General features: G+C 48.5%; 1 protein-coding gene across 2 annotated transcripts; it reads right to left on the bottom strand.

Moving 5' to 3' along the window:
• Positions 1-1,370: 1,370 nt before the first annotated feature.
• On the bottom strand, positions 1,371-25,281 carry PNCK (pregnancy up-regulated nonubiquitous CaM kinase). Of its 2 annotated transcripts, none has more exons than XM_035097044.2 (12): positions 25,144-25,281; positions 17,272-17,488; positions 15,337-15,468; positions 14,098-14,172; positions 12,983-13,121; positions 10,928-11,051; positions 9,309-9,384; positions 9,089-9,201; positions 6,526-6,604; positions 4,709-4,796; positions 4,087-4,205; positions 1,371-3,082 (listed from the first exon to the last, which is right to left on the bottom strand). In XM_035097044.2, the coding sequence occupies exons 2-11, from the start codon at positions 17,346-17,348 to the stop codon at positions 4,095-4,097; spliced, it is 1,014 nt and encodes a 337-aa protein (XP_034952935.1). In that variant the 5' UTR covers positions 17,349-17,488; positions 25,144-25,281; the 3' UTR covers positions 1,371-3,082; positions 4,087-4,094. The 2 variants fall into 2 exon arrangements, with proteins under 2 accessions (XP_034952935.1, XP_034952936.1); XM_035097045.2 differs by lacking the exon at positions 25,144-25,281 and adding an exon at positions 24,851-25,021.
• Positions 25,282-27,105: the final 1,824 nt, after the last annotated feature.

Genomic DNA, 27,105 nt, shown 5'->3' with positions numbered 1-27,105 from the left:
AGATAGTGTGACTGTCTCCTCCAAGCAGAAGATGAAAGACAGAATACCTGGGTTCTGTCCACCAGCCAGCCACCAGCACGAGGTGGATAGACTTTCTTTCTAAGGATGAGCAACTGGCAGGTGCAGGGCCAAATCCACTCCCACCATTTGCCAGCGGAGAGGCAGAACTGTGGGCCTAGCTGGCATTGACTGGGTGTGGTCATAGGACTCATCACAGCAGCCAGCAGAGGCACGAGGAGGGGGACAGGGTTGACCCGCCCTCTGCTGTAACCTCAAAGTGACCGTCCAGCCCAGTAGAAGTAGTCCCTGACATGGGGAGCAGTACCGTTACATACCCATAAAATAAGCCGTAGCAGGATTTCTAAGCATTTGCGCAATGTAAGCCATACCCTGAAAATAAGACATAGTGATAGGGGCAGTTCGGGAGGGCACCAAGGAAGAGGCTAGGCTGGACATGTAATAAAAATAAGACATCCCCTGAAAATAAGCCACTGTGTGTGTTTTTTTGAGGAAAAATAAATACTCAATAGGAGTATAGCATCTAGATCTAAGGAAGTAATAGTACCACTGTATTCTGCTCTGGTCAGACCTCACCTGGAGTACTGTGTCCAGTTCTGGGCACCACAGTTCAAGAAGGATACTGACAAGCTGGAACGTGTCCAGAAGAGGGCAACCAAAATGGTCAAAGGTCTGGAAACGATGCCTTATGAGGAACGGCTTAGGGAGCTGGGTATGTTTAGCCTGGAGAAGAGAAGGTTAAGGGGTGATATGATAGCCATGTTCAAATATATGAAAGGATGTCATATGGAGGAGGGAGAAAGATTGTTTTCTGCTGCTCCAGAGAAGCGGACACGGAGCAATGGATTCAAACTTCAAGAAAGAAGATTTCACCTAAACATTAGGAAGAACTTCCTGACAGTAAGAGCTGTTTGGCAGTGGAATTTGCTACCAAGGAGTGTGGTGGAGTCTCCTTCTTTGGAGGTCTTTAAGCAGATGCTTGACAGGCATATGTCAAGAATGCTTTGATGGTGTTTCCTGCTTGGCAGGGGGTTGGACTGGATGGCCCTTGTGGTCTCTTCCAACTCTATGATTCTATGAAATGTAAGACGGTGTCTTATTTTCGGAGAAACATGGTAGCAGAAAGACGGGGGCTTCTAGCCTAGCAATATAATTCACCAGGAGCACAAACTGGGAAGTGGGAGGGCAACGTTCAGTTCAGCCCCTCAGTTTGAATTTGTGGAAGAGAACTGTTCTCATTATTTGGTAGCAACAAGTCAGGGAAATAATATGTGGAGCAGCGCCACTGATTCTGTGGGAGGGCAACATTCTATAACCTGTGGATGGAGGAGAAGAAATAATGACCATTCCCATTTGGTGTAACAGTTTTCATTTATTGACACGTGTGGGGAGGGGAAGCACGACAGAAACAACCCCCCACCAGTCCCCACAAGAACCACAAGAACAATCTCCAGCTCTGAGCAACACAGCAAAGCAAATGTTCAGTCTGACAGCAATACAAGGGCAGGTGGTGGAGGGTGTGGAACAGAGGAGAGGGGCAACTGACCTTGCTGACCCCCCTGCTTTCCCCACCAATATCTTTTTGGGAAGATTAGGGGATAGCCCGTCCCCCCCCCCGCCATGTGGGGCATCCCTGAGCTGCACTCAGAGAAGCAACTTTATTTCGGAGTGGGTGCTGCAGAACGGGCCTATGGAGCCCAGGTCTTCCCTGGGGAGAGGGGCAAGTAGCGAGGGATCTGTGAACATAAAAGCAGAGCACCTGATGAATGCAGCAGGCCTCGGCTGCTCCTGACTGGTCCCAGCTGGCTCTCTCTTTCCCTAGAATTCTGCCAACACCTTGTCTAACTGGCCCGACTGAAAAAACAAAACACTAATCAGCACGACGTAAAGACAGACGTAGCATTCTCAGGGTGGGCTTTTGCCCCACAGGGCAGCGCCAGCTTAGCAACTCGTGGTGCAACAAGTCAAATGCCCGACCGGCCAGTGGCTTCCTACTGCGAGGCAATGTGTCAAGCCCACATCCTTGCCCCATGGCCTTGTACATGAAGCAGACCTGCCTGCCTCTTCGGTTTTGTTACTTGTGGCAGCACTGCCCATGTGCTGAGGCTTAGATGGGTCCTTCCTTCAACTTAAAAAAAGGAAACACAACCTCAAGGTCTTGCTTTTTTTTAAATGGCTGCAAAACTGCTTCAGAATGTGGAGGTGTGAGTTGGAGATACCCTGGGTACTTGCAAATTGGTGCTCATCACAGCTGACTTCTCCCTGGTTCAAACTGAACCATGCTTTAAAAAAACCCTACAGAATCCCCACCCCCACCCCCAAAATGTGCACCCCGTGACATTAGTTTGGAGACAGTGAGGCTGCTACAAACCACCAGCATCGGTCTTTAAAATGTTACGTCTGTCTTCAACTTCTGGAGCCCAACTCCCAAGGTCCCCCCAATGTCTATCAAATGGCACCTGCCTATCTCAGATCTGGGATTCCTGCTACCTTCCGCTCTGCTGGCGGCTGCCTTTTTACTATTTCCCATTCCACTATTCCCACACAGCTACTGTGGGGTCCTTCTGCTCCACCGGATCTTCTCTGCTCGGCAGCTACCATGTTGTTAACTCTCGAGGGGAGGAGAAAGAGTCTCAAATCCATCTTGGAATCTCCCCAATGGGTTATAGGGAAGGGTGTCTTTTTAACCCCTCCACCAACACAGCATTTCCACACACACCCCAAGCCATCCAGGGCTCTCGCTGTTGGCTCTATAGCCAACATGAAAGAAAGTGGGTGAGTAACACAGCAGGGTTGTGATGGCTTCACCAGCCTTAAGGGGGGAGGTGGGTTTTGGTCCCAGGCAGCAGGGCAACTTCAAACCCTGCTAAAAGCAGGCTGGACAGTGGCTGACTTGACGTGACTCCTGGGCCCCTCAGGGCAGAGATGTCCCCGGAAGGGGGAGCAGGAAATGAAAGGGCACGCCCACCTCTTGGGTGAGGGCGCTGGCGCAGCGTCATGGCTGTGAAGCCGCATGCAGGAGGGTAGCTCATGCAAAGGGCAGCGGCCCAGGCTCTTCAGGCACCTGCGGAAGGCAAGAAATGGGTTAAAGACAGGCCGTTTCTGTGAATAAGTCCCTGCCCTTTCAAGATTCCTAGGACAAAGCAGCCCCATCTTCTGGAGCCCTGGTCCTGGATAAGACCCTCTTGCACCCACTGAGACTTCCCCTCCTTCCCATTGCTATTTGCCCTGCAGCCTATTTCTGTATGCTGTCCATGCCTTAGTCCCAGCTACTAGGTTTCCTTGTGCAGTGTGCTTGCAATAATGGAACATGGCAGCCAGGACTAGGCTGGGTTGCTAGCAGTCCCTAGGAGCAGTCACTCTCAGAGAGTAGCCTGTAGAGTGAACCAAATCTCTCTCTCTCTCTCTCTCTCTCCCTCTCTCTCTCTCTCTCGCTGTGCCCTAGTGGATCCCTCCTGCAGCAGTTCGCATTACTGCCACAGCCATTCCCCCACCTCATTTCCCCCTCCCAGGCTCTAATCCTGCCACATAACCAATGAGCAGGAAGCAGAAAAACCTAATGTACCCATTAAAACATTTTCCACAGAATCCTAGAGTGGGGAGGGACCACGAGGGTCATCTAGTCCAACCCCCTGCAATGCAGGAATCGCAGCTAAAGAATCCCTGACAGACGGCCATCACCTTAAAAACCTCCGAGGAAGGAGACTCCACCCCCTTCTGCATGATGCCCTTCGACTCATCTCCCCCTGACGCTCCGTTGCAAAATGCAGGCCAAGCGGGCAGAGAGTGGCAGGGGCGATCTCGGGAGTATGGCTCTCAGGCTTAGTCCCTCTCCACAACTTCCAATTACATCCCTGCCCCGGTGCTTTTAAAAGAATACTGAGAAGCAGAAATAAAAGGAAAGGCCTCGCTTGCTTAGCTTCCATGCTAAGTGGCCTTTGCTTAATTTCTGCATATCCAGCGACTGTTAAGGAGTCCAGGGCAGTGAGCAGAAATAAGTGAGAGATCTGCCCTCCCTCCCCCAGCAGCCCCTGGCTGGCAAAATGCTCTTCTATCTCACACACACACCTCTCTGGTCACCATTTCCCACGATGTGCTCCAGAAGTGGCCTCTCCAATTTCCTCGCCCTCCGCACCAGGTCCATGCTTGGTGATGTGGCGCAAGAAGGATGTGGCATTGAATGCTCGCTGTAAGAATGGAAGTGTGAATAAGGATGCCAGCTTAACAGAAAACTGCCTGGCCTGAAGCAACAGCTTGGTCTGCAGAAATTAGCAGGGGGAACTCTCCTGCAGTGGTTGGGGGACTTGGTAGTGGGGACCGCTCTGTGAAAAGCCCTCCCGTCAGATGCCAAGGAGATAAATAACTATACAACTTTTAGAAGACATCTGAAGGCAGCCCTGTATAGGGAGGTTTTTAATGTTTGAAGTTTTATCCTGTTATAACAAATTATTACTATTATTATTATTATTATTATTATTATTATTATTATTATTATTATTGCAGGCCACGCTCTTAATGAGGCCCACAAGTTCATTCTGGCCATGTCACAAAAAAACCCCATCCTACACCTGATATCAGGTGTGGAGCAGAGCTTTGCAGGGACCCTAGAACAACTTCCTTTAAATTAAGCACTGCAGAAAGAGTGCAAACCCTTCTCCACCTTGGGTTAAAGTTAAACATTCCTCTTTACCTTCCATTGACTGCGAGCAAAGTTTTTCTGGATCTGCTCACACACAGAGCCATGAATATCTTTCTCCAAAGCCGTGTCCCCGGAGATCCTGAAATACATAACAGGCAGGGTAATTATCATTTGTTAGATTATTTTGCTTTGGTGTCATCACCGTTCTGGGACTGGTCTAGTTCAGCTGATGCGCAGCTCGCTTTCTGGCCACTTCATATTTGCATGTGGAAATCTTGGTGCCCTGGTGTCTCACTATGGTTTAACGTACACATATAAACTGTGAAAGAGATGGAGGCTTCCCCTATTGCAGAGCAGAAAAGTAGGATTTATCATGAGGCTTTGGGGTGTAATCTTGCTGCCTATTTCATTCCAGACAGAACAATTTTCAGAGACCACTTAAAGCAGGGGTTCCCAACAAAATTTTCTCGAGGACCCCTCATCGAGCCGCTATTGTGACAAGGACCCCCATTAATTCCTAATCCTAAAATTAAAAAGTGAGAGCCAAATTAAGAGTCTTTTTATATTTTATATTTATACGTTTTTTACAGTTACAACAGAGTACTCCATCAGTATACAGTTAGTTTTAATTTTCAGTTCTTAATGAGATGAGTTAAATCTGTCCTTTGAGTCCATTATTTCTGAAATATTAGGTTCCAAACTTGAAACTTTCACTCTGAAATCCGACCGCATGTCGAGCCGATTCCTATATTTGTTTTTCATGAAACACATGGAAGAAAATGCTTGCTCACACCGATATGTGGTTGCAAATGGAAGGATCTTTTTCATTGCCTTATCTCCAAGTTTCTTGTAGTCCTTGCGGCATACAGCAGAACTACTGCCTCTATCTAATTCTAGTTTTGCGCTAGACTCTGCTCATGCAGGAAGCGGCCAAAACAAAAAATCTGTTATCATACGAAATATATTTAATATATTTTTTATTCTAATAGGATCTTGAGGACCCCTCTGGCATAGCTCGCAGACCCCTGGGGGTCCCCGGACCACCTGTTGGGAACCACTGACTTAAAGTACTGAATTAAAGTACTCAATACTAGGCCTGCAGGTGAGGCCTAAGCTCCAATAGAATACAGAAGGTTGTGGAATCAAAGCAATACACAGAACAGGGGCGCCATCTGGGGCTGGGGCCAAGGCCCCCCCCAAAAAAAAATTCAAGGCCCCACTGGGCCTCCCCATGGCTGCAACAGGTGCCGGTCAGCCTCCTCCGCCATGTGATGTCACACATGCACCCGACCCCCAAAAGTTGGGCGGAACCCAGCATGTGTGCTACAGAAGTGCAATCTATTGTTTTCCTTCCTGTTACAATCAAATTGATCTAGTGGAGCCTCACCAGTGTTTTGAAGAAAAGAAATGCTTGGCAAGGAACAGTCTGAGTGGAAGAGGAAGTGCTTAACCTTCTTCCCGCTGCTCTTCACTTCAAATTCCCTTACCAGCTGGCCCCTCCCCAGCCCAAAATGCATTTTTAGTCCATTGGCAGAAAAGCCACGAGAACGGAGAATTTAGAGAGGAGGAGAAAGAGCAAGCATGGAAGGATTGGAGTGCCCCCCTCCACACCATATTTCCCTTTCCCAAAGACGTTGCTGATAATATGGGAACACCAAAAATGGAGGCAGCTTGGCTCATGAAACAAAACACTGTATTGTTCTAACGCAGTATTATGTATGTATCTTTTTCGTATTCCCCCAAACTCTTCTTCGCCACACAATGTTTTGGGACAAACAGAAATGTCAGCAGTGGGCAAAATTATTTCCTTCCCCTTTCCACCAAGACCTTTGCAGACCGACCCCCCCCCCCTGACAGGTGGGACTTACCAGGGATGCTGCAGGGCCTGTTCACAGGTGAATCGCTTCTCCGGGTCCCTTTCTAGAAGGTGTCGGATAAAATCTTTGGCTGTGTGGAAACAAAGGGGCAAGCTTCATGATTTAATCCAAAGGTTGTTGCCTAAAGCCCTTGGCATGGCTGCACTCCCTTTCTTGGTTGCTGAACCACCATTTTGTATTTTGTTTTTGTTTTTTTAAGTTTTTATTAAATATCAATCATTATACAATTAAACATTTTGTTGGTTAATGTGGTAGGCTGAGGAAAAGTGCAGGGAGCAATAGTGATGCTGTTCCCTTTTGTTGTTGGTAATGGACAACAACTGCCAATTATCTGAAAAGCTGCCTGTTAAGATGGAGCCCTAGTTCTCAGTGACATAGTAGCCCTGCGTCTACATGTTTACCACTTCAGACAGTTATTGTAATGCTCTTCCATACAAACCTCCCACTCCATACAGAAATCCACCACTTAAGGAAGAAAGATTCCACCCACGTCTTTCCCCACAACAAGTTATATTACTGCAATTGGGTGGGTTTTTTCCAGCGTTTCATTTGTTTACAATATTTCTATTTTTATTTCTTCTAACCATATAATAAACTTCAATTTAGGCTTCTGGCCAATATTACCTCCGCTTTTGAGAACTTAATCAATTTCTTAAGCATTTTGATTATGAATTGTTTTTGTTTACTATTTGGGGCATGCAGTGAGTCAAATGTACCGTATACTGTTTCCTATCCAATGTCTTTCTAATACAGTAAACAAAATTCTTCCATTTGGGGTCTCCTAAGAAGTCTCTAACAAAATAAACTCGTTGAAGTAAAATTTATCACACGCCCTAAACTGAATGCAGAGGAAAGCTGGCCAAAGTAAGATGGTTTTCACAATCTGCTACGATCTTGCCTGAAGTGGAAAGCTTCCTAAAAGAATTATCCACTGAGACATTTCCTTTATGTAGATCACCATTCTATGGACACCTCCAGCTGTCCTTTTTATTGTGCATTCATGATCATCTGTACTCATAAGGCTACGGGCAGGTAGGGTCACAGTTAATCCCGCTTTCAAAACCACATGCAGCTGCAAATGTTTGGGGTGCTCAGACAACTTCATTCAGTCAGTACATCCCCTGTGACTTTCTGCTGAGAGCAATTATTTCAAGCTCAGCTTAAAAGTATTTTCGTACTGCCCCACTCCCCTCTCATGCTTTTATTTTTCCTTCATAACTATTTCATTCCTGCCTTCATTTTTCCTTTTTTCTTAACAGTTCCGTGTGGTATCTTGCAGCTGTCCACTGGTCGTGCCTAGTTGTCACACCACGGCCGGGGTCTGCCAGCCCCCACTGCCTTGCAATGCACCCAAATTCCACGGCGAGGCTTTGCTTTTCTGCTTGGCATGGAAACCCTTTCACCAAATGCAATACTATCATCCTCCTCATTTTCTTACTGTGAAGCCTCCTGGGGGTTCCAAGTTTAATAGCCCCAAGATTTATGCTGCTGCTTTTTGACTAGCTGCTGTGTTGTCATAATATATAAATAGTCTGGACTGAAACACCCACATAGGCAGGACTCTTGCAGCTTTAAAGTAACAGCTCAGATAAATCTCTGTGGTGACTCAGACGAGAGATCCTACAAGATGGCCCTCTGTTTGTCTTGTATCTAATTTCCCATAAAGACTGTAGTTAAAACATGAGGGATTTATTATTTTGGTAAACCTCGCAACAATATAAGATGAGTTATTAACATCTGGTTTGGGCAATACTGTGGGATGGAACACTGGGGCAGACAAGTCACAACAGTTCCTAGAGTGTCCACTAACAGGAACTCACCTGGAGGGACACCTGACTAAGTTCCTGTTCCCCCAGATATGCAGATGAGATGGATTAGCTGGGACAAAAGCCCCTAGCCAGCAGCCATTCTCTCTCTTAGCCTTTTCTCCTCCGATGGGAACACATCTCCAGAGAATCTACAGTTAGGATGGTTCTCCCTCTTGGCCTGCTGCCAAGAGTGAGACCAAATGGAGCCTTACCTTACTAAGTAGTCTCCACATGTATATATTTGTAACTTTTCTACGTAAGCCTGCCTTTCTGAGATTATGCTGTTAACTCAGGATGAAACTGTAAGTAAACTCTATCTTATTTTATAAACACTGTGTTGTGTATTTCTTTTAAGAGGGACAAAGGGGACTTTGCCAGGAAGTACAATATTGAAGTATAAAGTTTTTAGCAAACCTGAGCGCACACGCTTTGCTGCGCACAAAAGGGGAATGTCACTCTGCTGATATTGGAAGCTTGCTAACACAAGTTTGGATAGGATCTGTCTAATAATATATCCTAATCCACATCCCTAACATTCCCACAAATACCTCCCTGGACTGAGCAAGGTTGGCTGTGTTGTGTTTCTATGTAAATTATGCTAATTATTTCTCTGTTTTCATAAATGAGTGTTTGTTCTTTTTTTTGGAGGATGTTTTTTCTCTCTTCTTTTGGTTGCGTATTAGTAGCGACTCTATAGGTAGCCCTCCCTATGCCCCCCCCCAGGACCTCCTCCCGCTTCTACTCACCTGACTCAGAGATATCATCCCAGTATGGGGAATCAAACTCATACTCAGCTTTCAGAATCTGGTTGAAAAGCTCCGAGTCGTTCTCATCATAGAAAGGGGGATAACCGCAAAGCCTGCAGGGGGCAGCAAAAGGCACTGAATCAAAGGCATGCACGGAGGCCGCTACCCGTGGTTACATGCAAGAGATTGTCCAGGGGAGAAGACAGAGAAAGATACACACAAGATGTAGGAGATGACGCCAAGCGCCCAGGAGTCCACGGCTTTTCCGTACGGTTTCTGCTCCAGTATCTCAGGGGCTGTAGAGGACACAATGGGCAACAGTGAGGGGAGGGCATGGTGCTTTGATGTGTGCCCCGTCTTCAATTCCACCTCTTGTAGCAGGGGGGCACAGCCTGCAGCCCTCCAGAGGTTTCTGGACTACAACTGCCATTGGCCCCAGCCAGCATAGCCAGTGATCAGGGATGATGGGCATTGTAGTCCAACAACATCTGGAGGGCTGCAGGTTGTGCATCCCTGGCTGACAGTGTAGCAGCACACACAGGGCCCGCCCTCCCACAAAATGTTTCTTGAAAGGTGCTGTTGTTCTTGCAGCCCCCGCTTCCTCTAACCTAGTAGAACCCTCCCATTTGTGGCTACGCTCCCTCTTCTGTACAAATAACGTTACCCCTGAGTGCATACGGAATTATTTTCTCTGAGCAAATGCACAGTTAGAATTAAGGGGCGGAGCTTCCTTCCATGACAGACAGCAGGGCTCTCCCTGCCACCCCGCCCAGTTCTGAGCCCAGGCACCTCTCCAGAAATTCAGAGCAGCCTTTCACCCTGTAAGCAATATCCAAGAACATTGCCTGCCTGCTGCCAAGTGACTGTACCTGTTCACAATTCACCCCTGTGTGTTCATGTAGCACTGCAACCCTGCACAATTAAGGGCGAGCGGCCTTAGCTAGGTTGCCTCCAACCCACCCACTCCAGTTGGGAGAATCTGAGGGATTACAAAACAGGGTTGTGCGTATGCCGACATTCTTTAGGGGCACAGAAATGCCTCCAAATTTGCCACCTGGAAACCTCAGCTTTTGTCTGGTAATTAATTAAAAGGCAGCAGCATGCATACTTATAAAAAAAAAACATGCATGGAAGTGTAAACCTAATGACCGGCAAAGATTCAAAAGCCATGGGTGTAAGATTGCCAGGGGCAGTGGCGTAGCACTGTTTGCCAGCGGCTGGGGTGGGTGGGTGCGCACGCGTGGCAGGCAAGTGTGGGGCTGGGGCGCGGAGGGCATCCTCAATGCACCTTAGCCCCCACTGCCTCTGGGCAGGCGCTCATGTGCCAGGCAGGGATGGGGCACGAGGGCGCAACAGAGATATCTGCGGAGGGGGAGCTTTGTTCGTGTCCCCACCTGATTGTGTGCCCGGGGCAACAGCACCCCTGGCACCCCACACTATGCCACTGGCCAGGGGTACAGCCTCCGTGCCCTGTAATTGTTGCTTGCAATATCCTCAGTGAATAGTATATAATTTAATATAGATTGTAGAATTCAGGTTATCATGGCTCCCCCCCCCTTTTTTTTTAGCATAGAGAATTCTTCACCTCAAGATTATGTCTACACACATGGGCAGTATTTTTGGAAGCTCTGCCAATGGAACAGTGTTTTGCTTATTTATACTTTGTTACCTCAATCCCTCCACAAACCTCACAACATCCATACTTCAGGCATCCATCTGTATATTATCTGCCCTAGAAAGCAGGTGGATTTCCTCTTTTGGTGGCAGAGTCACCCTCCATCTTACTGCTCCCACTCGGCTTACAATGCTGAGAATCACCTCCCCCCGTGCCACACTCACCCACATAGCCAGGGGTACCACAAGCTGTGGACATGATCCCATCAGCCTCAATCTTGGACAGCCCAAAGTCTGTAATCATAATCTTGGCATCTTCAAACGGAGTAGCATAGAGGAGGTTTTCAGGCTGTTTGGGGTGTAGCACAGAATGGGGTTACCTGTACATTCGTTCTGTTTCTCCTTTCCCCTAAGCAACCCAACTGATGGACTGACAGACAGACACACCTTCCTTCCAAAGGAGCCCAAGGCGACAAACAAAATAGTAAAACATGGCTGACTAACGTTCATCCCGCTGGCCTGCTTTGGCCTGAGAGCCCTTTTCCCCAAACCATGGCCAGCGGCTTCACACCAGGCATAACATCTGATGCCAGGTGATGACGGGCAACTGGACACATGGCTCCCAGTGCACAACTGGGAGCCTTAAAGTACACTTCCAATTGTACATGGGCTAAAGAGGCTTCTTGTTACCACCAGTCAGCTGGTGAGAGCAAACCAACTGGGATCAGTTTCACTGCAAAGTTCCCCAGCCAACCCGAACCCAGCAAAAAACCATAGCTTGAAGTCAGTGCCCGTCATCAGCTGACAGGCACTTCCATCAAGCTCCCTGGGCTGCCCTGCACTACTGAATCCCCCATGAACTCTGTAGCCAGCCAGTCCTTGAAGGGGCCTCTTTGCCAGCTCCTTTAATGACACCCGCAAACTTGTTTCTCCTGCTCCAGAGGGTAGGACACAAACCAATGTATTCAAGTTACAGTGGTGCCTCGCTAGATGAATTTAATTCGTTCCACGGGTCTTTTCTTATAGCGAAAAATTCATCTAGCGAATCCCATAGGAATGCATTGAATTTTTTTTTAAAAAAAAATGCCCATAGGAACGCATTAATTGAATTTCAATGCATTCCTATGGAAAACCGTGATTCGCTAGACAAATTTTTCGTAAAATGAATTCGTCTAGCGAGGCAACCTCCGCTCGAAAAATCCTTTCGTTAAGCGGAAATTTCGTTAAGCAGGGCATTCGTTAAGCGAGGCACCACTGTACAGGAAAGAAGATTCCAGAAAGAACTTTCTGGTGGCAAAAGCTGTTTGACAGTGGAACAGAAGGTTGTGGAGGACTCTCCTTCCTTGGAGGTTTTTTAGCAGAGGTTGGATGGCCATCTGTGAGGGATGCTTCAGTTGAGATCCCTGCATTGCAGGGGGTTGGACTAGATGACCCTTGGGATCCCTTCCAACTCTACAATTTTATCTACAAATATTAGATGCTTCAAGCAAAACATGAGGCAGTTGTACCAAGTGTTCAGCCAATGGGCTTCATGGGTGAGGAGGGATTTGAATGTCCTCCATCTAAGTCTGGTGTTTGCCACTAAACCTAACTAGCATGCGAACCAAGGACTGACCCCACTCAACTTATTTCTCCATCAGCTGGAGAAATAACAGAGGCCCCTCGCGCCACCTGCTACTCTAACCCACTAAATGCACAACTTGCACAGGCCTATCAAGCCAAGTGCAGGTCCATCCAAGTTCTCCAACAAACCTCCCATTTTTGCAGTTCACCCGCAGCTGCAGAAAATGGTGGGGAGGAATGTGAGGTGGCCGGCTGGTGTACGTGGCTCATGTGCTGCATTCAGCTTGGTGGCTCACAAGTTCTGAAGCTCCCCCCCCCCCCCCGGAGTGAAAAGGAATTCCTATGGAAGTGTGAGCAGCAACTGTAGCCTTTCCTCCCTCCCTGCTTTATTCATTTATTAGCAGCATTTGAATTCCACCCAACAGCCATGCTCTCTGGGCTGGTTGCAAACAATAACACTTTAAAAGACAGCAAAAGGACAGAAAGCAAAACAGCAGCAGAGAATAAAACAACACAGAAAATACACAACGTCACTAGCTATACACAACAGGTTTAAAACTAAGCGGATGAAAAAAAATTCAGTTTCAAAGCCTGAGAAGATTAAAATGTCTTCACCTGGCACCCAAGAGACCACATGCTCACCTACCCCACACCTGACATCATTTATAGCACCCCCACTCCTGCCCCAGACCATCCCAGGGCCCTCTGTGCTCTCACCTTGAGATCCCGATGAACAATGCCCAGATCGTGCAGGTAGTTCACTGCCTCTAGCACCTGCCGGATGAGCTGGCTGGCATCCTTTTCGGTGTAGTAGCCCCGCTCAATGATGCGGTCAAAGAGCTCTCCTCCTGTCACACTGCAAACCAGAGACAGGTGGCTTACCTCCAGGCCCCATTTACATTTAAAGCAGGAGGCCCCTGTTCCCCTCACAAAACTGCAATTCCCTGAGTTTCTTGGGAAGAGGGATTGATTGTTAAACCATATTGGGAGTTATAGCTCTGTGAGGGAGATGGGGGGCCTCCTAACAACACTCGGCACCCTTAACAAACTACCGTTCCCAGGATTTTTTGGGGGGGGAGCCATGACTGCTCAAAGTAGCATGATATGGCTTTAAATGTGCAGTGCAGGTGGTGCCCAGATATTAAACTGCCGGTCCAGTTAACTCTTGTACATGAAATGCACGGATTGAGAGGGAGATAAGTGATCTTGTCTTTTATATAAGGCAACAGAATGTCTTGGGCCAGCCCAGATCCAGGGGTTCTATCATCCAACTCCCCCTGTAAAAATTACCTTCTGTAATAGTTTCTTTTGCAGAGTTTGCCTGCTTTTCCCCAATACCAAGAGTCAAGACTGGTATATTCTGATACGCTTAAGCCAGGGGTGCCCAAACTTTTTCCAAAGAGGGCCAGATTTGATGAAGTGAACATGCATGAGGGCTGACCAATGTTGTTGGGCTTTGTTTTAGGATTTTACCCCAAAATTTTAAAGCTTTTTTTTTATTACTACCACGGGGGCCAGATTAAATTGACCGGTGGGCCGGATTAGGCCCCCGAAACGGACTTTGGACATGCCTGGTTTAAGCAATCTCAATGGGCTGAGATCCTCCAACACAGCACTTCCTCTCTCCCGTCGTCAGGTCTCTCGTCAAGCCCTGGCCTTATCCCCTTAGCTCTCATCTGCAGCAGAACTAAATACCTGTAGCCCTTGAACTACCTAACCCAGTGTCACACCTGCCACTCCCAGCCAATTCAGAAAGGGCCAGCCATCTCCAAGGCACTCTGGGGACACCCCCAACAAGACCCAAATGAATAGCACAAGGGACTTCTACTCACAGCTGCATGGTCAGGTACAGGTGAGTGGGGCTCTCATAAATGTCCTCCAGAGCCACAATGTTCTCATGCTGAATCCTGCAATGCCAGAGAGATTAAACAGAAACTAAGAGATGGAGGAGTGGGCAGGAGTCAGAAAACCCTGGATTCTCGCCTGGCTGTGTGTCTAGAACATAATACAGTCAAGTGTCTACATGCAAGGCTTGAGAGTGCTGTGGTGAGTGCTGGATTTGGACTGGGGAGACCCAAATTCAAATTAGGGTAGCTCAGATGCCAAAGAGGAAAGGGCTCCCCCTGAATCTTTAACATGAGTGTAGAAGAGGAAATTTCAACGGATTTAGCTTGCGTGACAAGCTAGACCCTAATTCAATCCCCACTCAGCCACAAAGTGAGCGAGGCGACCTTGGCCTCTCACTACCTCTCAGCCTAACCCACCTGGGATGGAGGGGGGGGGGAGAACCTGAGCTCCTTGGAGGAAAGTGAAGAAATAAATGCAGTTTATAAACAATACTGCAAGATGTTGAACCTGTGGTTAGTTGCTCAAAAACCAAGAGACCCAGTGCAGAGGAAATGCTGGGGCGGGGGGTGGGTTAAAAGTCTAACTGAAAGCCACATTATCCGACCCAGATCTGTAGGGATCTGTAGGGACTAGACTTTTGTCACTCAGGGAAAGGTTCTCTGTACATGCTTTGAGGCACATGATAAAACCAACAATATCACCATTGTTTGAAGAGAGTTGAACCCCGGTAATGAAAGCCGATTTTGAGGATGCATTTTATATTCTGGAAGGAACATAAATATATCTAGATACTATCTCCACACAGGGACCCAGGTGGCGCTGTGGTTTAACCACAGAGCCTAGGGCTTGCTGATCAGAAGGTCGGCGGTTCGAATCCCTGCGACGGGATGAGCTCCCGTTGCTTGGTCCCAGCTCCTGCCAACCTAGCAGTTCGAAAGCACGTCAAAATGCAAGTAGATAAATAGGAACCGCTACAGCAGGAAGGTAAACGGTGTTTCCATGTGCTGCTCTGGTTTGCCAGAAGCAGCTTTGTCATGCTGGCCACATGACCTGGAAGCTGTACGCCGGCTCCCTCGGCCAATAATGCGAGATGAGCGCGCAACCCCAGAGTCTGTCACGACTGGACCTAATGGTCAGGGGTCCCTTTACCTTTACCTTACTATCTCTACACACACACACACACACACACACACACACACACACACACACACACATTTACTTACTTTTTGAGAACAGCGATTTCATTCTCCACTGCTGCTTCCTTGCCCCGCAACGCTTTCTTCGGAATACATTTGAGAGCTACAAGGCGTTGGGATCCATGCTCCTGTGCCAAGACCACCTCTGAAAAGGCCCCTCTGTCAGAAAAGGTTCAGCAGGAGGATCAGAGAGAGGCAGAATAAAGCCACCCCTCCCTCAATGCCACAGAGCTGTTTTCCCGTGTGGCACGCTTTACCCTAAAAAGGTGTCCCTCATAAAAACATAAAATCCAGAGTCTAAATTTACCTAACTGCACCACTGGCTATAATATTTTCACTAAAGAGGCAGGCAGCCATTATGGTCTGGCCGGGGATGGTGGGATAATCAAAACAGCTGCTATAGCCCTTGACAACACAATCCTATTTGCATGTTTACCCAGAAGTGAGTTTCGCTGAGTTGGCTCAGTGAGAATTATTCCCAGCAAAGTGGTTACAGGATTCCAGCCTTAAAAGATGCAAAATAGTGAATCAGCTTTTAAATGTCACAGATTGTCTCTCTCGCTTTCTCACGGGAAGCCCTTAGCGTTCGTTTGTTCCCATAGCTTGCATCATACTGGTGCTGGGAACAACAGCAAAAACAGCTCCCGGTTAAGAATTTCACTACTAAGTTAAATCAGATGTGGGTTCCTTTTAGTAGGGCAAATGACCCAAGTGTTTCCAAAATGCACAAGGGGAATAACTTTTTTGCAAGTGCTCCTGTTTCTTCACCCCATCGGGACCAGATTCACACGTTTCATGATCCGATGGTCCTTAGATAAATGTGTGAGCTGCCTCCAGCAAAAGGGTTTCTCAACTGACATCACATGCAAGTTCACTCACAATCACTGGATGCTACAGAGAAAACAGCTGATGAGTATGCATGTGTGGACCCAGGCCTGCGACTTCCCCTGCTCAGGCAGAATACGGTAACTCTGTGGCTGCTCTCACCCCCCCTCTTCCGATTCCCTGGACTCTTGGTCTATTATTGTCCCATACACGTCAGAGAGCCCCCCCCCCTCAGTTCAGCCAATAGGATGGCAGCATGCAAATGAAGTGCATCAGGCTGCGCCATTCCTGGGGTGTCTCTGCAGAAAGAGACACCCTGCAGTGGGGAGCAGGTGTCCAACTGCTAGTAGAGCAGCAGAGGAGATGGGGCAGGACCAGGGGGCTAAGAGAAGTGCAGGTTGAGAGTGGCATCGTGTTGGGCTTGGAACTAGGAAGGTAAGGTGTGAGCTGCTAGCATAGCACACAGCCACCCCTGTGCCCAGTGGGGCCATCAGGACAGGATTTGGGGGCAGCCTTACAGGGCTTTGCTCGGCAGAATGACAGGAGGGTGCCCAAACACAGCAGAGCTGCCTTAAAAAATTCCAAAATAAGTGGTATGCCTTACCCATCCTAATAGCTCCACCCTTAAGACCATGAGGTCTGAAATCTAAAATTACCTAAGGGCACCACTACCCATGGGAAAGGCTAATTTTTACTTATGTTGACAACGTTTAAAATGAGTACTGATTTGTCAACTGAAGTCAAGGAGAAGGGCTTTGGGGAATGGCAGAGCAAAACCAAAGTTTATCCCCATGAGAGAAGCCATGTAGGTTCAGATCAGTTGGCCAGGGATTGGGCTGGGAGCAGAGGGAGAAAATAATGATGTTAAGGTGGGTGGGAGGAAGAGAGGACGTTACTTTGCCGTCTGGGGCTGATGGGATTTGTGGTCCAAAAGTTCTGGAGGGCACCAGGTTCAGGAAGTCTGCTGTAGCAGCAGAGAAGGGGCAGCTCAGAACATGGGAAACAAAGGGGAGCTTTAAAATCAAGGAATGGCAAGTGCCAGGAAGCTTCAGTTCCCAATTGGCTGTCGTTGGCAGAACCCACATGGCCCATAGTGCCCCACACAGGTCTTCCATTAGCCATTCTTGGTTCACTCACGTGCCCAGCTTCTCTTTGATGTCGTAGACGCTGGTGATGTCCTCAACCTTTTTCTTCCAGCCTTTCACGAGCGGCATTGCGGACGGCTGCAGACGGGCAGCGCAGAAATAGCTAGGCCCAGAGATGTTGGGAGGAACACACACACAAAACAGATCACTGGAATGGGGTCAGCTCATTCCCACGGCTTCTTGGACCGGAAACTTCAGAGATCATTCCTCTGTCATGAGATATAAAACATTTGTCGAATGTAGGCCCCAATGCAGAGCCAGGTCAAGACACTTTGATGCCTGTGGAAGAAAATCCAAACAGCTCCCCTGCTCCACATACAGATGTATTAATTTGGATATGGTCCACTCAGAAGTTCTCTGTTCAAGCTTTTCTGAAATGAACGAGATGGGAGTTCTCCCAGGCAACATTGGGCACTTGGAATCCATGGAAGAGAACCAGCTGCCTCCCACTCTGCAATCCTTAATGGTGCCCCAAAATCCACTGCTGGCCCTACCATTAGACAAAGCGAAGCAGCCATCTCAAGCAGCTGGTTTTGGGTACCATGGAAGGGCAGCAAATTGCTATTTTTGTTTTAATTAATTTAATTGATTGGCGTATTGGCACTTGTGAGATTTCTCTCCCTCGGGTGCAAAAATAGTCTGCTTTGGGTCCAGGGGCGTAGGAAGGGGGGGCGGTATGCCCCCAGTGTCATCCCAGAGGAGGGTGACAAAATCCCCCCGGGGCAGATTGCCCCGCCTCCGGATGCCCGAGCGGCTAGCTCCGCTGCTGCTTGGGTCCTATATGCCTCTTGGCTTATGGGTGTGTGTTGCCATTTGCTGCTTTGCCTCATTCAGCGAAAGGTTTTGGTCCAACCTGATTAGCAGCAGAGCAGTTTCTGGGTCCCATCATGCCTAGCCCTGACCTGGTGCCCGGCATGGAATCCACGGGGGAATCATAGAACTGTAGAGTTGGAAGGGATCCCAAGGGTCATCTAGTCTAACCCCCTTGAAGGGCCCTCTAGGTTGATACATAAGGAAGAATTTCTGGAAATGTCAGAAGAGGAGTCACAAACACACACACACACACACACACACACACACACACACCACTCCTCAAGAGTGCAAGCAGTTTCGGATCCAAGCAGAAGACCAACAGCACATTATGCATCTATGGGGTAAGGAAGGGGTCTGCGTAAGTAATCCCTGATATTCCTTCACTGCTGGCAGTTGTGGTTAGTCTGGTTTAGGAGGCCAGAGTATATAAATAGGGTGTTCATGTGTCCTACTTTACAGAAGGTAAAGGTAAAGGGGCCCCTGACCATCAGGTCCAGTCGTGTCCGACTCTGGGGTTGCGGTGCTCATCTCGCTCTATAGGCCAAGGGAGCCGGCGTTTGTCCGCAGACAGCTTCCGGGTCATGTGGCCAGCATGACAAAGCTGCTTCTGGCGAACTAGAGCAGCACACGGAAACGCCGTTTACCTTCCCGCCGGAGCGGTCCCTATTTATCTACTTGCACTTTGATGTGCTTTCGAACTGCTAGGTGGGCAGGAGCTGGGACCGAGCAACGGGAGCTCACCCCATTGCAGGGATTCGAACCCCCGACCTTCTGATCAGCAAGCCCAAGACTCTGTGGTTTAACCCACAGCGCCACCTGGGTCCCTTCACTTTACAGAAGACCATCCCCTATTTGAAAAGCTTTCAGAGAACAGGCCTCTATATTTGAAGGTGTCCTCCACTTGAACACCTTTCTGGTCCAGGTGGTTTAAAGACAAAGGGCCCTTAGAAGAGAGTGTAGGGAGAAGGCCTTGACGTTGTCCATCTGCAGGCCCTGGAAAGCAGATGGAGAAGGCCCACAAGTCTTCCCCACTATGGTGATATTTATTATATTTTCATTTCTAATGTCATAATTATTTCCAAATTTGCACATACATATATAAATTAGTATATGCACATTTTATGTGAAGTTCTTTCTTTCTTTCTTTCTTTCTTTCTTTCTTTCTTTCTTTCTTTCTTTCTTTCTTTCTTTCTTTCTTTCTTTCTTTCTTTCTTTCTTTCTTGTAATGACCAACACAAAAAGAATGCTGATTGTGTTTGGGATTCATCTCCTGGCTATTTAGGAGGCCATTCAACCACTGTTATGGTCACATAAGCAAAAGGGGGGGGAGAGAGAATAGCCATTTCACCCTGAAGAGTTTATAGTCTCTTCTCCCCCATCACTGTGTAGCAACAGGCCACATAAAGCCAGGGTTGTCAACTTCCTTATTTGCCCTTGCACCTGTGCTACTAGTTCCTGCAGACATCAACAAGTAATATGCTGTGAAAAGCATTGCTTGCTCATTTCTTCAGATCTCATGACTGTTAAAGTGCAGACTGTTAAACTGCTGGGCGCTGTTTCTTCCAGGGGCCAGCTGGAAACCCCCCTAGGCTAAAGACCTGAACAAAGAAAAACCAAGTATTGTGTCAATATAGGACCCCTGCTTCCCCCTCCTCTCATAAATATGAAGGGTTATGCAGAAGTAGAAAATGAGAATTCTACTAGCAGCAGCTATATCTAGTTGCAGTATGAGGCAACAGCAGCAGAAGATAATTGAAAATAAAATAATAGCTATGCAAAAAGATGAAGACAGATTATGTACAGGAAATGGCAGACAAAAATTATGTACAGTAAGTATTTGGAAAGATGGTTTCCTTTTATTAATTTCCAGAAGGAGAGAAGTTGAGTTTGGGTCAAATAATGGTGGGTGCTTAAAAACCCTTGAAATGAACCCCATTGAAATGAACAGGAGCTGTGCCGCAGCCACCTAAAAGGTTCGCCAACTAAAAATAAAGGAATCCAGGTATGTGGTTTGCCTGTAGTTTCAAGAGGTAATTTTTGCTTAAGTGATAAGAGACAGAGAAAATGTTACTACATGAACAAAGTTTCATCTCCACACTTGTAGACCACTGCTCACTTGTAGGACTCTGCATATTATACACGTGTGTGTGTGTGTGTGTGTGTGTGTGTGTGTGTGTGTGTTGCAATGCACGCCCCCCTTAACTGTGAAGCAGTAGCTGCTAGAGGGTGCCAACTTTGTTACAGAATCTGGCCACTTTTATGGGGACAGATTGGCAAAAATATACCTCCAGCACCCAGACCCCTGCCTAAGGAACAGAAGAGCTATCAAGAAGATAGAATTTGGTCATGGTGGTCAACAGTAATGTATAAAATATACATCCAGGAGATCTCTTTTCCCCTTGCCTTTACTACCTGTACTTTTTTATTTCTAAAAAGTGTCATCTCTGCTAGGGCTCAGGATGGTTTCTCATTTGTGTCGTCTGCCCCAATGCCTGGGAACAGACGGGATATGGGGCATAGATGTGGTTTAAAACATTGAAAAATCCCAAGAAGAATATGTGGGTTGCCCCTTTCCTCTGCCAAAGAAAATCACTACACATTTTGGATTGTGCAGAAAAGCAGGCACATAGTCAGGGCAACCCAACACACCTGGGGTGTTCGAAGAGGGCAACTGAAAAGACAGGGCCCCCTCATCCTACCCTTAATTTGCAATCCAGCGGGAAGTTTGCCTGTGCAAGTTGCATTGAGACGAAGAGGCCCATAGATCCCAGCTGTCTGTCTCTCACTCCGCCAACCTCAATTCCTCCAAACATCCAACTGCCTATGTTGGCTGCTTGGTGGTAGGACAGGCTTGGGGTGGGAGTGTAACTGTGCCTACACTTCCCTGACTGAACCAACAAACATCCAAACCAGGGTTGCAGATGGCAGAGAGTAGCATCAACTTCCCCAGCAGTCCATATGAACCTGCTCAAACCTTAAGATAAGCCTCAGAGGCCCCACTTCCCAGCCTACAGACAGGGCCTTTTCCGTGGTGGCCCCCTATCTCTGAAACTATCTCTCAGAGGAAGTCTTTGTTAACTTTTATTTTAATTTTTTTAATTAAACATTTTATTTAGACGTACTTACAAACAAACAAACAAACAAACAAAACAATAAGATACACATACTTAACCACAAAATAAACCAAAGAAGAAGAAAAAGTAAGACAAAAGGAACATAAAATACCACACCCGTATGACTTTTAAATATCCTTTAAAAATGATCTGTTTCCATCGTGAGTTTTACAAAAAGTGTTTTGCTGGCCTTTTAAACTGCAGCTGTTTTTAGTTTTGTTTATTGTTTATTTAGTATTGTTTATTTATTGTTTATTTAGTATTGTTTATTATTATTATTATTAGTAGTAGTAGTAGTAGTAGTAGTAGTAGTAGTATTAAACTAATATTATTTTAATTATTCTTATAAGCCACTTTGAGAGAGTGTTCCCCTGAGTGGTGGCAGAAAAATTTACTGAAGAAATAAAAAACGTAGGAGTGTGGAGGCTGACATTACAATTGGGGCTTGAAAAAAGCCAGCCCCAGACCTGGCATTGTGTTGACCAAAAAACAGAACCAATTACAGTAGATGGGCCAAGGCAATGAAAGGGTAAGCTTGATTCTCAGGGCCAGCACAGATATTTTCTTTATTAATAGGCAGAGATTGTTCAGGGTTTAAAATAGCAGTTCTGCAAGTGGGGACAAAAACCAGACTGGGGATGTGACACCACAGGGGTGCCCAGATGTGTTTTATTGGGGGGGCAGGAATGGCAGCTGCAGATAGGGCAATTTCAATAAGGAAATCTGATGGGATTTGGGCAGCAGCTGTACCGATTACAGATCTGCTGGTTGGAGTCACTAAGAGGCAAGGAACACTCAACATCCCCAAGTATACCACTGATAGAAGTAAGGGGAAACCACTGATAGAAGTGAGGGGAAGTGTCACACTGAGGGGGGGGGAGGACAAAGCTAGCCTTCCACCCCTAACCATGGGTATCCTAGTTCTCTCACAGAACCTAATGCTGGCCTGGGAGGGGGTGTAGGTGGCCTGCAAACTGTCCGGTAGCACAAAGACCTCAGGCCACTGCTCCCCCTGCCAGAGGTCTTTGTGGTACAGACGTCCCTCGCCCCTCCACAACCCCTCACCTATCACCAGCCAGAATGAACAGGGTGTTCTTAACTATTGTTTCAAAAATCTGCTGCTGCTGCCATCAAATCCGCATGGGTGCCTGCACAGTGAGTGGGAATATGTATCACCTTTCCCCTTTTTAGACTCTCTCTCTCTCTCTCTCTCTCTCTCTCTCTCTCTCTCTCTCTCTGTGTGTGTGTGTGTGTGTGTGTGTGTATTAGTAAAGGTAAAGGGACCCCTGCCTGACCGTTAGGTCCAGTCGTGACCGACTCTGGGGTTGCGACGCTCATCTCGCATTATTGGCCAAGGGAGCTGGCGTACAGCTTCCAGGTCATGTGGCCAGCAAGACAAAGCCACTTCTGGCGAACCAGAGCAGCACACGAAAACGCTGTTTACCTTCCCGCTGTAGCTGGAGCTGGGACCGAGCAACGGGAGCTCACCCCGTCACGGGGATTCGAACCGCCGACCTTCTGATCGGCAAGCCCTAGGCTCTGTGGTTCAACCCACAGCGCCACCCGCGTCCCTTGTGTGTATTAGAGGGGGGGGCAGAATTAGGAAGGATGTGGATTTTGTGCCTCAGGTACCATGTGCCAACACAGCAATTGTGCTGAAATATGTGTACAGAAGAGAATGTTTAAATCAGGGACTGTGTTGCCAACCAGGGTGTTTAAGGAGGCGGGTGTGTGCGCGCATATGTGTGCGTTAGCAAACTGTTCTTATTTAACTGTCACATTTGTATCTTCCTTCAAGGATCTTAGGGCAGCATAGCTGGGATCGTTACCCCCTTTTATCTGCACAACAAGCCTGTGAGGATTAACTTTCAGTAAATGCTGAAAATAAATTGCCCAAGGCCACTCATTGAGATTAACAGCAGGTCTTTCCCCTCCATCCGATATTCTGTCCATAATTATACCACATTCTCCCCTTGTTTACCTGAGTATTGTGGTTGTTATAAAACACTCAATTACATTGTCTGGGACTGAATGTGCATTGGATCTGCATGTGAAGACCAATGGGTCTGATGGGGGGGGGGTGACTCTTTTCAACTGCTCTTGTTTTTTTAATGAATGATGGCGGTATATGCTGGGTGACATGTAATGTTTGGCATGCAATGAATGTTGCCCACATACTGGGAAATTTGAGTGGAAAGCATAATGTTTGCATAAATCATGCATTATATTATGATCACAGTGAGCTAGCAACATGTGCATGAAGTCCCAAATGATGTGTGTGGAACTGGGGGCTGCCGTGCTTTTTTTCTTTTTTAAAAAAATGTTTAAGCGGTACTCTCATTTTCCTACTCCTATTGAAATACTGCCCCTCAATGAGGCCAAGCTTGGATTCACAAAATGTTTAGGGGTATGTGTACCCCTGTGTATATGTGAAGATTGCAATGCAAGGGAGATGCAGGTGCATTATCAAACACTGCATGAATATGATTGCATGTGGGTCAAAACATGACATTTTGAAAATCTGCATGTACATTGGAGGTACACTTCAATCTGTAGTGTAAATAACATGTGTTTGCATACAACAGAAATGTGGACGTGTGTGTGTACTGTCTCATTTTGTGACAGTCAGACCTGAGACTGCATAGATGGATATGAAGGGATATAAATAGGCATGAATGGATATGGATGGAGGCATGGGAGGGGAGTGTGTGCAAAGGGTGGAGATCTGGATGTGATGCATAGATATGAATGGAGGGACAAGAGTTGGTACACAATATTGATGAAGATTGAAAATGATGAAGAGGAAAGGCATTTTTACAGAGGCAGCACAAGAGCATGTCATGGGGAGGGGAAAGTGTGGGGGCTGAAAGAATCCAGAAAATGGCTGGACAAACTGATGGATGGATAAAAAGGGTTCAGACGAGGAGTGGAGAGACAGAAAAGAACCTGTTGGTGGACTAATACAAGCTTGGACGACTAGCCAGCTTGGTGCAGCAAGCAGAGAAACAGCATAGCACGAGCCTTTACTCCAGAAGCACAACAGGCAAGTCTCGCATGTGTTCAGCGACAACAAAAACAGCTCAATGAAACCTTACATATTCACTCACACAGACACACACACACACACACACACACACACACACACACACTTCAGCAAATGGTAGATCCTCCTGTTTGGGGACTCAGCAAAGAAGAACGATTTGGGGAGCTTCACCCGATCAAAACAGACCCGACAAATTCGACACCCCTCGACTGCCTGCAGCAAATTTAAGACGCCCATCATTTACCCGTCGAGAGCCAGAGTTCTAGGTTAGATCCGATGCATGGGTGCATAAAACTTTCTTCGCTGGCGCTCTCCTGCCCACCTAGGGGGATCCCTGTCCCTTGCACACCCGCCCGGGGCTTCTTGGGCGCCCACCGCCCCCTCCCCGCAGGACCCCCGGCTGGGCTCTTGACTCGCCGCGGAAACAAGACGCTCCAGCCTCGCGCCTCGCCACGAGAGAGCCGGCCGGCCGGCGCGGAACACGGCCGGGGCGCGAGTGAGGCAACCCGCAGGGCTGTGCGCGCTCCGAGCGCGCGCGCAACCCCCGCCTGCCCCACCGAGCCCTGCCCGCTCCCGCGCGGCTTCCCGGCGCCCTGCCCTACCTCTCCTCGTTTCACACCCGCGCCCGATCCTCCGCTGCCAGAACCACCAGCAGCGCGCGCGCTTCTTCCGCCGCAATCCGCCGTCGTTTGCATTCCTTCGGCGTCCGCATCCTGCGCGCTTCCCAGACCGGCGCTGCGTGCGACTCGCGGGGGCGGCGTGAGTGGGCTGCGCGCGCGCGCGCAAACAGCCCCCACACAGCCCACTCACGCGGGCGAGGGAACTGGCTTCTCCCTGCCCTGCCCTCCGCCAAGCCTGCAGCCCCCCCCCCCCCGATGGCTGCCCTCCATCCTACCTGCTGGCAGAGAGGCGGGAGCGCCGTACGAAGTCAGCCCATGCCAGAGACCGGCAGCCCCTTCCCGGCCCACCAAGGCAGCCAGCCACGCAGAGCGACCCGCGACCCGCCTCCCGCCTCCACGCCTGGCGCGCTGGCTCACTCCACCCTCCTCGCCCGTCTCCCTTAAAGCAGCGCTCGGGCCCGGCCTTGTAAGGAAATAACTGGCCGGCGCCGTGGTCTCTCTGGAGAGGCTGGAAATCGCCGGAGGGGGACACGAGTGGTCACTCCAGAGCTGCTACTCTCTGAGAAGGAGGGGTCATTAGAGGACATACTATCGGTCCAGGGTGTTAGGCACGATCTCCGAAGCTGAGCCTCCACGTGCGGAGGCAGTGTATCTCTTGATAGAGGGAGCTGAAGTCCTCTGTTCGAAGATCGCGTCTGACATGAAGCGACTAAGTCCCTCTGTGCTGCAGCGCTACAGCGCTACCCTCTCACCCCCAACTGCAATTCAGAGATATCATATAACAATTCTAATTTGACCATGCAGGATTGTTGTCAAAACGACCAGATCATACACGTGAAACACTCTTGAATACAGGCTTGTTCACGTGACACCTTGTACTGAGCACAGGTACACTATGTCTCTACACAGGGCCAAGTTTGTGTACAACTTGATGATTTGCACATTCAATTACTGCGTATGCAGACTGAACCCTCTTAAAATGTTACATGTGAATAACCCTGCAAGCATGTGGCACAGTTATTTGTTGACACATGTAAGCATATTGTTAGCTCCTCGAACATCCTCCTAACAACATCTGGTGGTGGTTCTTATTACTGTATTACAGATTCTGGGGCAAAGAACAAGGGAGGGCTGTTACTGTGTTGCCGTGCTTGTAAGCCACTCCACAAGCGCATGCAAAGCCACTGGTGTTCAGAGCATCCCGTGCTAGACGACAGGACAGACCCAACCAGGAGACAAGGTGTGGCCACAGATCCAGCCTCCAAGGGAGGCATCACCCGCTTCCAACGCTGCTGCCGTGGTGGCAGCAATAGCTTTGGTGCGCTTCTCGGAGGCTGGATCTGCTGCCTCCTTGGCAGCTTCCCCCCCCCCCCCCGCAAGGCTACCTCTACAGCAGGGATCAGCAAACTTTTTCAGCAGGGGGCCGGTCCACTGTCCCTCAGACCTTGTGGGGGGCCGGACTATATTTTGGAAAAAAATAGGAATGAATTGCTATGCCCCACAAATAACCCAGAGATGCATTTTAAATAAAAGAACACATTCTACTCATGTAAAAAACACCAGGCAGGCCCCACAAATAACAAAGATTGACCCATATTCTGATCCAGCAAGGCTCTTAGAGATGGCATAGAAGATTGAATCACAGTTCAGTGGTGCCGACTTGGAGCCCAGACTGTGGGTGCCCAGCATGTGTGCAGCGCAGTTGTGACATTGTGGGGCATGACATCATGACGCAACATACTTTGGTGCCACAGTGACGACTAGGCCGGAGACTGGGCCTCTGGTCGCAGCAGGCCCCAACAGTGGCCCATGGGGTGGAGGCGCAGGCAGGGACGGAGCAAGCAGGGGCGGGGGCGGTACGCCCCGGGCACCGCCCTGGAGAGGGTGTCAATCGGGGCTGCGCCCCCGCCTGCGATCGGCGCCTCCAAAGCCGCGCGCCTCACTCCAGCTACAAACTCCAGGTAAAAAGCCCACTCAGCGCGGCAGGTGCACCACGCTGAGCAGACTTTTTACCTGGAGTTTTGTAGCTGGAGTGAGGCGCGTGGCTTTGGAGGCACGGGGGGGCGGCGATACCCCGCCACGTAACGACACATGTGCAGCATCCCGCTATGCGTCATTACGCATAGCGCACGGCTTTGGAGGCGTGGGGGCAGCGATACCCCGCCACGTAATGATGCATGTGCAGCATCCCACATGCGTTGTTATGTAGCAACGCCACACCCACCCGGGTGCATGGC

This window comes from Zootoca vivipara, chromosome 16 (genome assembly GCF_963506605.1).
Source record: "Zootoca vivipara chromosome 16, rZooViv1.1, whole genome shotgun sequence".
Taxonomy (NCBI): Eukaryota; Metazoa; Chordata; class Lepidosauria; order Squamata; family Lacertidae; genus Zootoca; species Zootoca vivipara.
Note: the sequence above shows the minus strand (reverse complement) of the source record. Positions and strands in the feature narration are given on the sequence as shown.